This window comes from Limulus polyphemus, unplaced genomic scaffold, assembly GCF_000517525.1.
Source record: "Limulus polyphemus unplaced genomic scaffold, Limulus_polyphemus-2.1.2 Scaffold878, whole genome shotgun sequence".
In the NCBI taxonomy this organism is placed as follows: domain Eukaryota; kingdom Metazoa; phylum Arthropoda; class Merostomata; order Xiphosura; family Limulidae; genus Limulus; species Limulus polyphemus.
The window spans coordinates 17,811-35,324 of NW_013666488.1; the positions used below are offsets into that span (position 1 = coordinate 17,811).

Genomic DNA, 17,514 nt, shown 5'->3' on the forward strand with positions numbered 1-17,514 from the left:
GGTGCCACTGTGTTAGATTTATTACATGAGCAATATTTTAGAAAATAGAAAAGATAATACCTTCTTATTTTATATTCTAACTTGTCAATATCTGTGATTTGTGTTTCTCATTCGTACAAAACTATAGACTTAGTATTTTGACTTCACAAACATCTAATTTGAACCAGAGCTGCCTTAAATTGATAAGTTCGGGTTTTTTGGTAATGTGTGACCAAGAGGACTATTATTTACGTTTCTTCTCTGTGTGAGGACTTCTAATCGTTCTATCCATGATCAATTATATGTTACAATTATTTAAAACTTTGTGCAGCCTTCATTTGCTTCTCTGCTCATTCTCTCTTTGTTCTTTCCCCTTTTCTCAGCTCTTTCCCTCCCTCTCTCTTTCTTCTACACACACATGCCTACTCTCCAACTCCCCCTGAAAAAGGCTGATGCTTTCTATAGAAAGCTCCCCTTCCCTCAACTAAATAGGCTTGCTTCAGCCATATCTTTTGCTTTACTTGCGTGTACTCGCAAAGACCAGCTATACGATGACTTTACAAAAACGTTTGGTATAGGCATATTTACGTTGTGTTGCAAAGAGAAGAGAATAAATCAATTATTCATTAAATTGAACAATAATAAAGTCAGTATACGCTGCAAACGACACTTGACCATATAGCAGAAATAAGGACACCAAAAGGTAGGGAATTTTGCTTTAGAAACTTGAAATGTCATGCAAAGTACATGCAAAAAACAGGAGAAATGTACGTAGTTTTGCTTTGATTAAAATAGCTTTATCAAATTTTTATTTTTTTCGCACATTGTCATTTTTATTGATTTTTAATCAAGATATTTAGTTATGCAAAGAAATAATTTTGATTGATTTTTGGAAAAAATCACTATTCATATGGTTGATTTAATAAAAAAACTCAAGATATTTAAAGCCATTTTCATGCGAGCAACGCCGGATACTCTGCTAGTTATGGATAAAACGAACTTATGTGTGGCATTAACAAGCATAACGTACCTTGAATTTTGATAATTTCTGTTGGGTTGTGTGCACAATACATAAGGATTAGGCATTTAAACTTGATTGTAGATAAATATATGTATACATATATCTGATTATTAAAGTATGCCGACCTTTACCTTCTAGCAGAGTACATGAAATTTGGACGTCGAACAATAAATCGTATCTGAATCAAAGATTACCAAGGAATGAAACAGGTGTTTGAATAAATCTGTGGTTTTATTGCTATGCTTAAGAATAGTCATAACGTACAAGTTTCGAAGTCAAGATTATGCCTTTTTAAACAGTTAAGTTTACTAGAGATTAAAAGCTATCAAATTCAATGTGATTACATTGTATTTTCTAAAACCCATAAGATTTGGTATGATTGTGTTATCTTTCCTAATTAGTGATTGAAGATGCTGATATTTAGTGAAGTTAGTGTAATTATGGTGAAGTTCGGAGTTATCGGTTGAGTGCAGGATATTTGTTCCAGTTGTTTCCTGTTTTCATATTTCTGATACTTTAAGATGATAAATGTGTTTTTCACTTGACAGAAGACGTTGTTGGTGCTTCATCTGCAGCATCCACACAATGGCCTTCCTGTGATAACAGAACCTATTTCGGTATTACTCTGTAAACAATCCAGTTTACAATTGATCAAACACAGAGCTAAGTGTGATTTTAAAAGAACAATTAAAGATACGCTTTTCTAGTTCTGTAGTTAAAATTATTGAGATACACATTTCCTAAAAAAGATCAATATGCATTCAAAGACAGATATGAGTTAATGTATATCAAGTAATTATTTTATAAACGATGTTAAACCATTAAAATTATTATTTTTCTCACTTTAAATGTTAAAATAAATACCGTATTCTCAGGTTACCTATCGTAATTTACACTGATACAAAAGAGCAAAGAAGCACCTTTCAAAGCAACGTTAGGAGTTTTAACTAACAGTCAGTTTTACCAAGTTTTCAAACAATTCATTTAGTTCTGTTATCTTTCAGTTTAAGACAAATAAGCATATGAATATTTATCAAATTGTTATTAATTGAATCTACATTACTGATTGAAATAATATCCTCATAGATAAGGAGTCAAATATCCAAACTCAAAATTTGGCCTATAATTCAAATAGTTAATACATAAAAATGCATCTAAACACCAAGAGAAAGCAATATAATTAGTACCGAGTGTACATCAATATCATTTATTTTGATAACTAGGCGATACGATATGCCTAACAACGTTCAGTTTCCTTAATGTGTAAAAACTTGCAATGACAAAAGACATAGGATTCGCCCTATTTCGTGCTACTATACTAAACAATAGTTAATATTTAAAACTAAAATATTGTTTACCTATGTAGCTATAGGAGAAACTTACAACAATAAACTGAAACGTTTGCTTGTTTCTATCAGTTCAAAACATGACCAAGAAGTCTGGAAAGCTCAGATGTTCCATCTTGATCAACTACGAAATACGATACTTGTTCTTTTGGGATCATGGATCATTGTACCCTGTTAAAAAGTACACTGTAAACTTTAAGATAAAATAATGGCTGTCAAGTTGCCATTGCTTAAAACATTCATTACGGTATTTTATGGTTGGTATGTTATATCGACTTCATTGTAATGTTTACTGATGATTCAACATTAATTTTATGGTAAGCTGTGCATTTTTAATGATATGACCTATTCATTACATCGTGAAATTTACAGGAAATTTGTCAATAACAACGTGGTACACTGTAAAAAAAATCTAAGTAAACACTTCATAATCTCAATGTTCGGACATTTCTCGCCTGATATCAAAACACTTCTGGGCGTTTAAAGTTTTATTTCTGATATTTAGTGTGAAATTTCAAAACATCTGGACCATACCAAGCTAGCCATCAAACAAAAACAATTAAATAAATGTTGAGTTTGGTCTCTATTATGTCCAATTTTTCATACTATCTATACACGTCTACCTGTAATTAACTAACACACACGTATAGAATATATATCATACAAGTCTTCCTGTAAGTAAATAACATATACACGCGTATATAATATATATATATATATATATTATAAATTCTACCTGTAAGTAAGTAACATAAACACACTCGTATAGAATATATATTATACAAGTCTAGCTGCAAGTAACTAACACACACACACGTATAGTGTATATATATATATATATTATACACGTATACCTGTAAATAAATAACACACATACGTACAGAATATAATACTGAGAAGTATTTACTGTTCGAACGAGAAACTTTCCAAAATAGAAATCCACATGTAATCGCTCTGCCTAAGCTATAAACATAAGGAAGATGAAAAACCACTAGATAACTAATTATTATTTTAGTGTTTAAACTTGTAATTGTAAATGTTTATAAAGTATTATTTGTACGATGTTAGAATGTATTATTTTAATCTTGATAGGATTACAAGTCAAAGTCGAATAAAGATAACAGGTTAAATATGTATTCTTCAGTTTGTTACATTAAGGTATCAATAAATTCAAATATATAGCATAAAATCAAAGATATGATTGGTTTTTGAAAACAGACAAAATACGATTAAAAGAATATGTCAACATACATCATGTATTTCGCTATTTGTTACCTTAGGTTATCTGGAAAAGCAAAGACTTAATGCAAAAACTAGAATAGTTTATGTTTTTGAAATCTAACAAAATATATTTATTTACAGTTTCTCAACATCTCGGATGTGCTTATCGCAAATAAAAACAAAAACCCGGACACAATTACTGATAGGTGAAAATATCTGTTTTCCTACCTGGTTAGATTAGTTTCTAAATAAAATATGCAGTTTCCTTACATACATATGTTTTTAATAATTTGGTATTTTTTATTAGGTTATCCCTCACAAGTGTACTTTTTGAACTTTAATCACTCTAACTTTTTATATCATTGGATAAAATATATTTACATATGCATGAATGTGAAACCCAAGTTATCAATTACAGTGTAAACAATATAATTTTCAAACTTATTATACAGTTGCTACTCTAAAGAAAAAAGATTCAAAATACAGATTGTCACATCATATAAGAAGTATTTTAAACAGAACGCCTGTAATTACTGATTTGTTGACTAGATATTTATGAAAATATAACATGGATATGTATAGCTAAGCACGTGACATATAAAGTTTGAAAACATAAAAACGAAACGCCTGAGATATTATGCTAGACAAAGTAATGTTATTAATGAAGTCAAATAGCTTGTTTAACAACTAGTGATGGTTCAGTAGGTTTCTCTTTGCAAATGTTTGTACGTGTATCTTGATTATTTATTCTCTATAGAATACTTCAGGTAAAACGAGATACTGTATTATTAGGAAATTCCGAGCTTCACTTTATGGCTTATGATTTTTACTAGGGCAAGATCTGTGAGTACTGTTTTGACCAGTTGATTACAGCATGTGCAACATGTTAGCAATCATCTTCTTGGTGAGGGAGTTTCTGAACTGTGACAATCGTATCAACGGCTATCCTGTGTGTGATGTGATGCTGTTTAGGTGCTTTTACATCCTTATATAGGTATGCTGATCTTCCCTTGCATAAATTATTCACTATGTTATAAATAGTACTAGTAGTTTTTGCACTTTCGGAAGGTTGGGAATTTGCGGTAAACCAATTGCATAGGATATAAACGCGTCGCTCGTGGTGTCATGGCTTTCACTTGTGGCGTCATGTCATTGTATAACATGTGTAAGTCGTTCGCATAAAGAGCGGTTAACCACTTATACAACAACATTTTGTACGTCTGCCTAAAACTGGCCACCTACAGGCCATGACTGTTGAAGTTTGCGCTACGAGTGTTCCAACTCTTTGTCTAGTGACATTTGGAACAGTTAGTCTTACGAGTATGTTTTGTAGATAACGTTACATGGGCGCTATTTTCATTATTTCTTTTGTCTTGAGGAGGAGAACTATTTCTAGTATTTCCATGTCTGTTTTTATTGTGTGAGTGTTTATTGAACTCCATCATTTATAGTTCTACTCTTGATTCGGCGTTGTTATATTTTCGTTGATGGTTTGGTATGTAATGCTAAAACCAATATTTGCAGCTGGAATAAAGTAAGCAACAAACGTGTTCGAAAAGCTGGTTATAGAAACACTTGATGTATGATAACATATAAAAATGGCATAGAAATTAATTGATTTTTAATGGTAGTCTCATTTCGCTAAGTGTTGTCAACAGACAATTGCCAGATTTGTATGATTAAAACATTGCTGAATCCACTTAACATCGATTTTCATTGAATCACATTATTTGACTTTCCACACTTTATAAACACAGTTTTTAACAATAATTTGTCTATATTAGAAGTGTAAGCAATTCTTTATTAAACTAATAAGCTATAGCTTATTACTTGTCGAATCGAGGACGTCTTTAGTTATCTCTTTGCCTGTGAATCTGTTAAAACAAGAATTACTCTTTAATCTTCAAATTACAAACTTGTTTTTATATCGTTCACTGCAGGTGAAGTCCACATATTGCACCACATTTTGCCTGTTTCAGCACTCACTGTAAAAAGCTAAGTAACAGACCACAAAATTCAGTGAAATAACCAGGTTTCGATGTAGAATTCACAGGAAATCTCAGAACTAAAATAATAACATTGATGATATTTGTTTTTACTTTTTTCTTGACTCGTGTGTTATTGGGTGATGGTTTCATGAGCAATTCGGTACTTAAACACTTTATTGTTTAAAAAGGGTACATGTGTGTATATAATTGTGAATAAAAACTTCTGAATGAAAAGTCAAGATTAACGTATAATGGTATATAATCCACACCATGCGTGCTATATCCAATACTGACGAAGCCTGATGAGGGTTAGCACCTATAAGACTGCTTAGAATTCCACACTGATATATGTTGATACGAATCTCAAAGTTGTTAATATTGGAAATTATTCATTATGATTCAATACAATTCTTTCTTTGTATGGCAAACACTAATATCAGGAAATAATCATTGTCTTGCTTTGAAAATATTTTAATTGGTTATAAGGTATCCTTGCAGACTCACGCTGCATCATACGCTCTTAGCACATCTACACGTGGTTTTAAAATGCGTTTGAAAGAAGCAAACTGATTGGTTGAATAGGTGTTCTTTGCTTCACTCTATTTCCCGCCAAACCAAGCATTCACTGATAAGCGAAACTTGTATACCGCTGCGTCAACATCTAGTTTCTTTAAATATTTGTATTTTAAAGCTAATCACACTAGGTACGAATATAGTCATAAACTTAAAAGTTAAAAGAACTAGAGTATAGAGCTTGCAGATCAAAAATGGCATTGGTTTCAGGTTTTTGTTGGGAATATCAGGTTTAGTTAGAAAGGAAACGCGTAGGAACACACTGTAAACACTTATTTTCTTCATTGTATTTACCGAGTGAGAACATAAACTGGCAAACGGAGAGGGGATGATGTAACCACACGTTCAGTGAGTCTGTCGCTGCGTTCGTTTTTCGAAAAGATTAAAGGAACTCAGCAAGAATGTGCGCTAGAAGTGAGCTACGTCAAAACTAAGGTATGAAAATGATGTAATCCTTATGTCCAGTCTTTTTTACTTTTAAGTAAACGCAATAACTCAGCACATGTCGCCAAAATTGAACATTTTACTGTGACAATGAGTGCAATAAAAATAGACCGTTTTATATTTGAATGTCGGAATACCCTTCGTCATGTATCCTTAAATCTTTTGATCTTAGCTTCCTAAAGTATAATATTAAAGTAGAAGTAGAAATCTGAAATACTATTTTGTATGACTATGACTCGTATGAGTCTAATTTAGAAAACGTAACTAAGAAGCACAAGCAATCCTTAAATTCTAAAGGTCGACAATTAAGTAAAGAATCACGGTTTATCATTTTAAAGCCTGTTTCTGAAATATTCTACAGGAAAGTTAGGAAGTCGTTGTATAATATTATCCTGTTTTGTGAAGGCTTGTAGTTACTCTCAGTATTTGTACAAATTGGCAAGAAGACGATTCTTTATTTTGTTTTTTCCATCCAGAAATCTTACTGTCGTGATACTTCTGAGATTTTATTTTCGTCTTTATTTAATGTTTTAGTATAACGTGAAGCCTCTAAAAGTTGTGGTAACTTCCTAACTAAACAGGCCATTTAAATCTACCTCATCAACCCTCAGTGGGTATGGAGCCACATTGTTGCCATGGGGATGTAAATAGGTGTCCTTGTAGTCCCTACGTCTGGGTTAAAGGACCGGGCGAGCCTTACCTTGAACTTAGGGAAGTAACTGCATGGGCAACCAACCGTCCGTTCAGAATCTTGCTTTAAACCGCCCACTAAAGAAAAATTAAATGGTACTTGGTATGCTATTCAGTTTATCGTAAAAAAGTAGTGCATATGTTTGAGACATTACTAACATTTGTTAATATTGATTTATACCACGAAATGCATGTTTGGAAATGCTTCAGTCTCAATATATCACACATATAAATAATAGTGACGATAACTGTTCAAAAATGCCATTTGTAAAATAATAACAATAATGTTATTAATTAATGAATTTATCATGATAAAGAATATATGCCATTAATTGGTGATTTATTGAAAATACTTTATTATAAATGTATGTATATATATACTAATCCATAGATTCAAGCTTGAGCTTGGTTCGTAGAACTAATTTCTCTAGGCCTAAACAACCTTGTATATAATTTAGTTTTATCAATTAAAATACACTTCTGAGATTCTACTACAGAAACAAAAAAGACTTTAACACACAAGAGTTACCATCATAGTGTAAATTAGATAACTTATCTATTTAAATAAATTTATAATTCCTAATTATGCCTAAGAGTGTGTGAAAATAGGGAGCAGTAGCTCTTATGTTTCACTTATGGTTATGATAAAAACGTTTCTCAACTTATGTACAGTTATACATAAAACATAAACAACAGTTATAACGTGCAATTCGATTATTTTTGTACGGTTCTTATATTTTAAAAAATACAATTGTTAAATATTTTACAGGATCAAGTGTTACTTATCATAAAGGAAGGTGAAATAATTTCACTTATAAACAGTTCTTTTAAAACAATTTATCATTTTCTGATAAGCTGACTAACTTAAGTTTTATTCATATTATTTTGAAATTCAAGTAAGTATAGTCTTTTGCATAAACGTTATTTAGGTAGATATATTTACGTATTAATTATTCCTTATATCAGTCCCCTGGTGGGTCAGCGCTAAGTTTACAGTGCTAAAATCCTGGAATTGATTCTCCTCGCAAGACATAGCACAAATAGCCCATTGTGTAGCTTTGCTTTAAAACTCAATAGAACAACGTTAGCACTCTCTTAGTGGTAATGCTCATAAGATTAAACTAAATAAGATGAAATTGTTGTTGAATACTATAAGATGACGTGTTATTTCTGTTGTACTTCTAATGATGACTTTAGTAACATACTCCAGTTTTTCGTTATACTTTCAAACTATTAAATCTATTTTCCTATTTTGTTTAGAAAATTTGATGTTTCTATTCTCTATCCTGGCTCATCGTCTGTAACATAAAAATAATTATAATTAAAAGATAACAATCTGTGCTATTGTTTTTTCTAAAATATATGGTTTTCAGTTTTCACAGAAATTGGGGGCAAGCTGGATGTGTGACTCGTATGATTTCATGAATGATTCTTTTACATTTTGATTCCGAAGTTAAACTGGACCAGAGTTCCGAATTTTTTTCATTCATTACTTGGAATAGATAAGTTAAGGTAACATAACCTACGAACAACAACGAACCATTTGGTACACCTAACAAGAAGAAGAATAAGTAAAAATTAAACACACCCTCTTAAACTCTTTTAAGGTCCCGGCCTCCACTATTCGTGACAGAAATTCATTCCATAAGAAAATCTCCCTGGTAAAGAAATCAAACTCTCATAATTAGCCTGTCTTTTCCTAATCGTAAACTTGTGGCCTCTCATCCTATTGTCTTTAGAATACAGCACAAAGAATCAGAGATCTTTATCCAGTTGATCCTCAGATAATCTCAGAAATTTCAATAATATTCCACTTATTACCCTTCTCTTTTCAAGAGAAAATACGTTAAAAGGTATTAACTATTTCCATTAGATTAAGATTTCTTTTAGGGAAAGGTTAAGGCTAATCTCTTAAATTTCAGACAAATAAACCACCAGTGGATAGTAATGAGGTGAACGAAAAACCATTGTCTCTCAGAAACAAGTTTAACTATAAACGTCTTAACAAAGGTTCAGGTTGTAGTTTAAGGTATACGATTTATTCTAACATACAAGAAGGGGAAACAATATTCCGGATATAGTGTGAATATAATGGCTACCGACCCGAGGCTACTATGTTGAGTAAATTCTTTTTACATGTTTTTATATAGTGGTTATAAATAAAAGCTTCTTAGAGTTAGTAATTTTTTTGTGATAGGAAAGTTTTCCTTCTTGTAATTTAGGTTACTTACAACTAAAATGTACCTAAGAAAAACTTTAAAATAGTTAACTTTCGGTCTTATAAACATATTTCAAAATACTTTGAAGAAATAGAATCAAAAGTTTCTGGACTATCTCCCAGAATGTTCTACATATCACTGGAAGGTTATGGAAGTTTGTGACTTACGTCATCAAGACAAAGTCTGTGGATAATTTTGGTGGTCAAATATTAATGTTAATTTGAAGTATGATGTCAGTTGGACAATCGTCTTAAAATTTGACAGTGATCGTATTGGTTTCAGATATCGGTTAATATAATAATTAAACTTTGCTGTGCAAATCATTTTTGTGTAATTTTACTCTAGGTTTTACATTTCCGACGGAACTAGTAATTTTAATTATCTAATAGACTACCAGGATATTATATATTTGGTGAGTTCCTAATGATATTTTGTCATTATAGCTGTTTAACTATTTATTTTATTATTTTTATAATTTTGTCTCTTAACATATTTAATTTAAGCTATTGTTTTCTGATTGATTGTGTGAAAATACTTAAGAGTTACAAATGTTTGTAGGTTATCGTTTAAAAAGGAAACATGTTCTTTAAAAGATGTCTAGAGGCCTGTTCGATGCCCTTCAACGTAGACGAAGGTTTTAATTATCTATCAACTCACAGCGAATTCTACAACACGACAGTTCCGAGCGAGAACATCTGGAGGAAGTTTGATCTTCCAACGCCTCCGCGCTCACCTGGATGCATTTCATACGACGACGAAAATCATCAACAATTTAGCGCATGTGAACGTTTACAACTGGTGACGGACCTACTAGACAGTGACTTTTTACCGTCTCAAAATATTTCAGATCTCGATTGTTATTTTGGAGCTTTCAATGCTTGGCCAGGAGTGGTAGGATCAACAAAGGCCAAAGATGGGCTGAAAGTGGACCTCATGCATGATTGCATGTGGTCTGGTCGTTGCACTGACGATTGTAAGCAGAAAGAAACAAATAAGTGTCAAGCTCCTATAGATAAAACTCTCCATCCCATATCATCTTCTCCACCTAGTAGTCTTTCTACTGCATTAGATTTAGAGTCCTTGACTGACGACGATTCTGTCGAATTTGTAGATCCTTTAACCACCTTGTCCTATGTCTCGAGTTCCTTGCGTAACGATCATAGTTATTATCAGCAGCATTGTCAAACACACGATAATGATTACAAGACGAAAAAGTTACATCAGGTTGGCTCGACTTTTAACTGTTCTGCTCCAACACCTGGTCTAGAGCACCTTGACAGTGATACTCCATCAGATTCCGGTAAGTAGTAAAGATAACACATGATATCAACACAATACCTTAATCTTAAGGAAAGCATAAAGTAATCGTGATGTTTGAGTTTTGAAACGCATACTCATTTATAAAGACGACATTTGATATATCTATTTTCTCTAGTATTAATTCCACTTACTATGTAGAGACACTTAGGTTGAACACTGGTGAAATTTTCCATTGTTTTATTGTTTTGAACTGGAAAGGCACTCATATAACCCTCGTCTGGAGTGTTTTCGATTTATGCAGCAATCAACATAAAACAATTATCAAAAACTCCTCACCCAAAAATATGTGGTTGTAAGTGCCAAGATCTTTCTATCTCAGCTTGTTCTCGAGTTTTGATCATTTTTGAAAATTCCAATATGGCACCATTATAATGAAAGATATAGACCTTCAATGTAAGTTTGATCTTTGTGCTACATTTATAAAACTTTATTCAGCTGGAATTGGGATATTTTCAACTTTTGGACTTAATTTGTTCAAAATCAGATAAAATATTTTCGGTTATATTGTTCAGACACGCACTCACACAAACAGAGGAGTGGAAATAATATCCTTACCTTTGGGTGGAGGTAATTATGATGATATAGACGAAAATAAAATGAGTACGATAGAAGAAAAAAATAAAATTTTCATATAGTATCAGTATTATTTCTTGAAAATAAAGTATGATATTTATTATTTTTCAAACTTAACTTTGTCTTTTTAGTATTAGAAAATACAACAACAAATCATAAATATAAGAGTTTGACGTTTCGGCTTAAAGTCACCATTTAAACACCTTAACACATTGTCTTCTTTAAGACTTGATGATCTAGAAATTGAGGTTACAGTATAAGTTTCAGAAATTTAATTTTCTCTTACGCAGCGCAAATCTCATCACTCTCTAAGAAAAATGCTTTAACTTCCTAGTTGTTTTGTAATCCATTTCTGTCTGTCGTCGTTAGATTTGAACTAATATCTTGTGATAATTATCTTTCCTTCATTACCATGTAAGTATATGAATATATGTACATATTTTCAAAAAAAGTCGACAAGGAGAACTATGGGATGGAAAACAGAGACAACATAACCCAATGTTACTGAACGATCATTTTGCGTTTGTAAAAGCAATATGCTAACAATAAGATGTTTGAAAGGTTTTTTATGTGGTTGAAAGGCTTAGCCGACTACAGTAAACAAATGGGTATCCCATTATCTTCTTGTTCGGTCTTCTTAAAAAAAAGTAAACAGACAGCACTGTCTGATAGAAACCTGGGAAAGAAAAATGGCTTCTGTTGGATGCTGCTGAACAGTGGCAAGGAGATTAGACTGATACATTATGATCTTCTAATGAAAGTCACATATCTATAAAACATCTCACTGACGAAAACTCCTAATCTATTTATGGCAATAAGAATTAGTAATCGTTCAAATATATTCTAATTACATACTCGTATTACAAAAATTAAAGCGATCGATCTCAGCATTTATTCTAATTGACAATTATATCGCTATCTGTATGTATGAAAAATAACTTTGTCTCCAAATTAATTTGTTTTCTATATTTTGTAAACAAATAACGCTACTCTAGTGTAAAAAACCGAATGAAATAATGGAATTTAAACAGAAAACAGGCAAATTAAGAATATATCTTGCTTTTAGAAATTTGTTCCTTAATAAGTAAAAATTGTTTATAAGAACTGTTATTTCTATCTCATTATTAGCTAAACCAAATTCAAATCTCCCTACAATAGCTTCGAATATGGAAAATACTAATAAGTAACGAAAAGTAACATTTCTAAGTGATGTTGAAAGCTTCGTACTAATATTGAATGATATTACAATTTTGTATTTTCTTGAGACTAATTTACTGGTTTACCAGTTCAGAATGAATGATAAATAAAGTTAATTTAGAAGAAAAATGAACAACAATAATAATTTGTTTGTTTTTAATTATGCACAAAGCTACACAAGGGCTATCTGTGCTCTGCCCACCACAGGTATCGAAACCCGGTTTCTAGCGTTGTAAGTCCGCAGACATACCGCTGTGCCACTGGGGGGCAACAATAATAATAAGACACTTCCATATCTTGCCCGGTTTCACTCTTAACTTCTTCTGATATTGTTTGAAAAGACCAATAAAGAGGTCCTGGAATATCAAAACCAAAAATGTCGTAGTGTGGACATCACAGTCTTGGAAAACAAAATTCTCTGAATTCGATTTAAGTAACTACAAGCTGTAGTTATGTCTACTTATGAAACTATATTAAATATAGTAAACCGATATGATTACATTTGAAAATTAATTGAAAATTTATGAATTGAGAAACTATACATAAATCCTAAAATATTTATTAGTGCTCTTTTAAGAGGGAACTTTATGCGAACCTTTTTAATTTTCAAAGTGTGCAGTATTGATATATACGTTTCCAAAATCCTAGTTGTTTTTAATCAAATGAAAAATCCTAGATGTGTATATTTGCTCCTTGTTTTTTCTATAGTACTGTTGGCTTGATTTAAGTATTCTGCAGTGCGAAATTTAATTGCTTTCATTTACTGTTTCAGGCGAGGAGATAGATGTTGTGACTGTTGAAAATTTGCCAATTAAATGCAAAAACAAGGGAAAACAACGGAAAGAACCAACTAAACACGTTTGTAGTGCTTCAGAAGTTTTATCTTATTCTGTTCAGAATGGGAAACTGGTTGCTCGAAAAGCAATTAAACGGCTTGTATTATCAAACAGTAACAGTGATTCCTGTTTTATTGTAGGATGTATTCAACCATCAAAAATACGACGGTCAAAAAAAAAGTTTGAGGAAGATCAGATTAATAAATTAAGGACTAGGGGAAGTTGTAGTAGTCGCTCTAGCTCCGATTCTGAAGATCCAATCCGAATAAGAAAAGAGCACAACAGCATGGAAAGAAAAAGACGAGATGATTTACGTTTCGCCTTTCAGACTCTCAGAGAAAATGTACCTGAACTAAAGAATAATCCCAAGGCCCCAAAAGTAATGATCTTAAAACGAGCAACAACATATGCACACGAACTACTCAGTACATGTGAATTATTAGAACACACTTTAAAAGCTGAAACAAAGAAAAAACTTGAGCTTGAACGGAAGCTCCATCGACTAAGGAACAGAACCAGGGATTTCTGACGTAGCTGAAATTCTAATGCATTAAGTTTTTATTAATAGACAGAATTATTCAGAATTATATCATTTTTAAATTTGTTGTTTTTATTTACATTATTTAGGATTAAATTATTTTTTGAACTGAACATACGTTGTAAGTAGTGAAGGTTTTGTTGATCGCTTTGTTCTTATATGTTAATTCATCATCTCAGAAATCTGAACAGAATATTTGTATTGTGTGCGTGAAAGATGCCATTTCTATAAAAAAGAAGGAAGATTAAAATGTAGTAAATGTTGCCTTATATTCTCAGGCCGTGAGAAGTCGTGAAGTAGTATTCAGGGAAAAGGAAACCAGTGTAGGTTGTCACTTAAAAGAAAGAGAGTTGAACTTTTTAAACCATGAAACTTGGACAAGTTTTGTATAACTTGAGTAGTTTCAATTGTATCTTTCTTAATGTGTTTTTTCATAATTTCGAATTGATGTGTTGATCATATTTTGCTCATATATATATGTGCCTCTTGCACAATGGAAAAATACTGTACAAATTAAATTTATACTTAGAGGATATTAGAATGTTCAAAAGTATGTGAGTTTTTACCCTTTTTTCCGTACGACTTATAATTTTATTTATAGAAGTGAACATTTTATTCTTCCAATTTTACATCCGGCTTAGTAAATAATACAATGTCTTATATTAACGTCTACCGAAGCAAGTTACTATGTAACCTACTTATCATATTTAAACTAATAATTCAAACTCTTGTTTAAAAACATACTCTCAAAACGTGTATCTCATTCAATGAAACAGAAGCATAAATCTTAAAAGTTTCATCATTTGTCTGAGTATCTAAAATAGACAGTGAATAATTTGGAAAATTAATTGATTTTTTTTAGCAACATAGTTTCAACAAAAGATATTAGCATTTTTCGCATTTCTAAACATACATTAAATTTTAATTTACATGGCAAAAAGTTGAAAAAGATATCATGGAGTCCCTGTAAAAAAACTGTTGATGATATATTGTCATTCTTGGTTTTCAGTGCATTCCTTGTACAGTTCATCTCAGGATTGGCTTATTGGAATAAGCGATCTTGATAACTTCAATATTTTTTAGAATGTTAAGATAAATTTTACGAATTAGATTTTTGAAGTGCCTTGTTAGTTAATGTTTGTTCGAAATTATGGATTTTCTAATATAATCTTTTGGAAATAGTTTAACAACTTCCTATGAAAGTATTGCAATATTATAAAAATAAAAATATATAGAAAAATAGAACTTTAGTTTGTTAATGTAAATTGTATTGCCTTGAGTAATTAAGGACGTACGGATAAAAACCTTATTTTCAGATGTAGAAATAACTTAGAATATAAAATAAAATTGGTCCTGAAGAAACTTGTATGGTGACATGTTGACTATATAATTGTTTTCCCTTACAGCAATTTACTTGTGATTTCTAATTTTTCAATTGATAAAAGATCAGTAGTTTATAACCACCGCATTCATGAATTTCGTCGGTAAATTTAGTAGTTCATAATTTTTATTTTTTAATAATACAAAACTTTATGATAAAATTATTTTATAATTGTTTCTAAAATTTATCAGACATATCTGTATGAATGCACTTAGTTAATTTAGTTACTTTAATGATTGTATTTGTCTCTTTTTTTTTTAGCTATAGATTGTATGATGAATGATACCTATCAAAATACATTTTTGTGTAAATAAATCACAATCAGCGGGAACAATCAAATCATATTAGTGTATCTGATGATAATAATTTAAAAAAAGCGTTTTAACAACTATTTATGTAGTTCATTATTCTAACAAGTGTTGACGAAATAATTCAGAAACTATAATTTACCGTAATATAATATTTTTTTTGCATCTGAGTTTTATTCTCAAAACCAAAATGGTGATATACAATGTCAATGAGAGATATTTGCTGTTTATGCTCTAATGCATTCGTTAGCATAGTTTTGTAACTCAAAGTTTATTACGTTGTGTAATTAAAAGTTGAATTAATTAAAAAATATCTTACTATGGAAACGTTATCGAAAATTGTTTCATTAAAATAAATCAACAATGTTTTATGGTTTATTTTACTTTTTTTTTAGCACTTTGTAAATTAAATTTTAATAGCTTTATTTTGTAAGTTAACCTACAAATAGGTTTTTATTCCATTTAAAAACATCAATTTAAAGGTTTGGATATCTCTATTGCTTTTACTCGGATATAAAAATCGACAAAATAATAAATTTTCATGATATTTAATTTCTGGTTTCTGTTCCTACTTTTATATAATCATTAACTTGTAAATACTTGTTTCCAACAAATGCGATTCAAAATAAAACATGTTATCTCACACAATTATGTTGTTATGTCGTGTTATCATTTGTAATATACATATTTAAATATGATACCGTGAACAAAAATGGTTAACTCATGACATTGTAACTAACAGTATGCTCACACACAAGGTGACACTCTGATAACGCATTGATTTTCTGTTTTTATTATTCTACCAATAAAATTTTGACAAACGACCCATAGTGGTTAAGTAACATGAATATACGAATGAACAATATAAAGTCTTAAATTAAATAAAAATGACATACCATATCACATGAGTGGCGTTTCGAAATCGAGTGTTCTTTATATTTTATAAAAACAAGTGCGATATCAAGAAATATATAAACTTACTTTACAATATCTTATCATTATACAACATTTATTTCAATCTCAATAAGCCTTAGAACTAAATATATCATATGGAATTATTATGATTTTCAGAACTGAATTATTTGCAACACTCTAGCAAGACAACAGCTACTGTCTACCCATATCAATGAGGTATTTTTTGCAAATTTAAAATTTGACATTAATTTGTTTGAGTGTTCATAATTTTGTTGATGACTCGATAAAATTATACTAGATAAAGACACCAACCAACCCAGGGAGAAACACAAGCCAATCATTATCTGTAATTTAACATAACTGGTTTTATGGCACATTAACGGCAAGAGATAAAAGGTTTTCCTTTTAATAACTGATGACAGTTTGCTTCGTTAGAAGTAAATACGGTGTAGATTTTGAGGATTTTTCTCTAAAATACAAAAATAAATAGCGATTTTAAACTGTCTGTTTTCTCTAACATATACTGTTTATCTTAAAATTAAAAACTTGGTTTTGCTGCTTTAAGACCCTAGAGAAAATTAATATTACGAAACCGCTTGCAACTTTGGAAATAAAATTTTGATTATAAAATTGGATGTGTTGTTTTAAGACCTCAGGTAAAGCAATGGTTAACTTAAACTTCTGCTTTAAACTAGTAAAATCGAAAGAAAGATGTAAAAAATGAAACCGGTGATGAGCACAGCTACCAAAATATACTGCTTTTACGTTTCTACTTGTAAAGATTGTTGTATCAGTTGGATACCCTCGCTGTTAACTATATATTCATGTCTTAAACACAGTAATATGTTACGAGGTTCGGAGAATTTAGAAGATATTTGTATTAGTTTTACATCCACGTATAAATCTGCAATAAAGGTATAACAATAAATTAGAATTAATATAAATTGTTTGTTTGTTTGTTTTTA

General features: G+C 30.8%; 1 protein-coding gene across 2 annotated transcripts; it reads left to right on the top strand.

Moving 5' to 3' along the window:
• Positions 1-6,223: 6,223 nt before the first annotated feature.
• Positions 6,224-16,052, top strand: LOC106461001 (transcriptional regulator Myc-like). Of its 2 annotated transcripts, none has more exons than XM_022387809.1 (3): positions 6,224-6,563; positions 10,075-10,781; positions 13,344-16,052. In XM_022387809.1, the coding sequence occupies exons 2-3, from the start codon at positions 10,094-10,096 to the stop codon at positions 13,934-13,936; spliced, it is 1,281 nt and encodes a 426-aa protein (XP_022243517.1). In that variant the 5' UTR covers positions 6,224-6,563; positions 10,075-10,093; the 3' UTR covers positions 13,937-16,052. The 2 variants fall into 2 exon arrangements, with proteins under 2 accessions (XP_022243517.1, XP_022243516.1); XM_022387808.1 differs by having other exon boundaries at positions 6,227-6,563; positions 10,040-10,781; positions 13,344-16,051.
• The last annotated feature ends 1,462 nt before the right edge of the window (positions 16,053-17,514 follow it).

Bases quoted from the DNA above. Each gene is read 5' to 3' on its own strand.
- LOC106461001 (XM_022387808.1), top strand. From the start codon at position 10,061: ATGTTCTTTAAAAGATGTCTAGAGGCCTGTTCGATGCCCTTCAACGTA. The intron at 10,782-13,343 runs GTAAGTAGTAAA...TTACTGTTTCAG, and splicing joins TGATACTCCATCAGATTCCG to GCGAGGAGATAGATGTTGTG.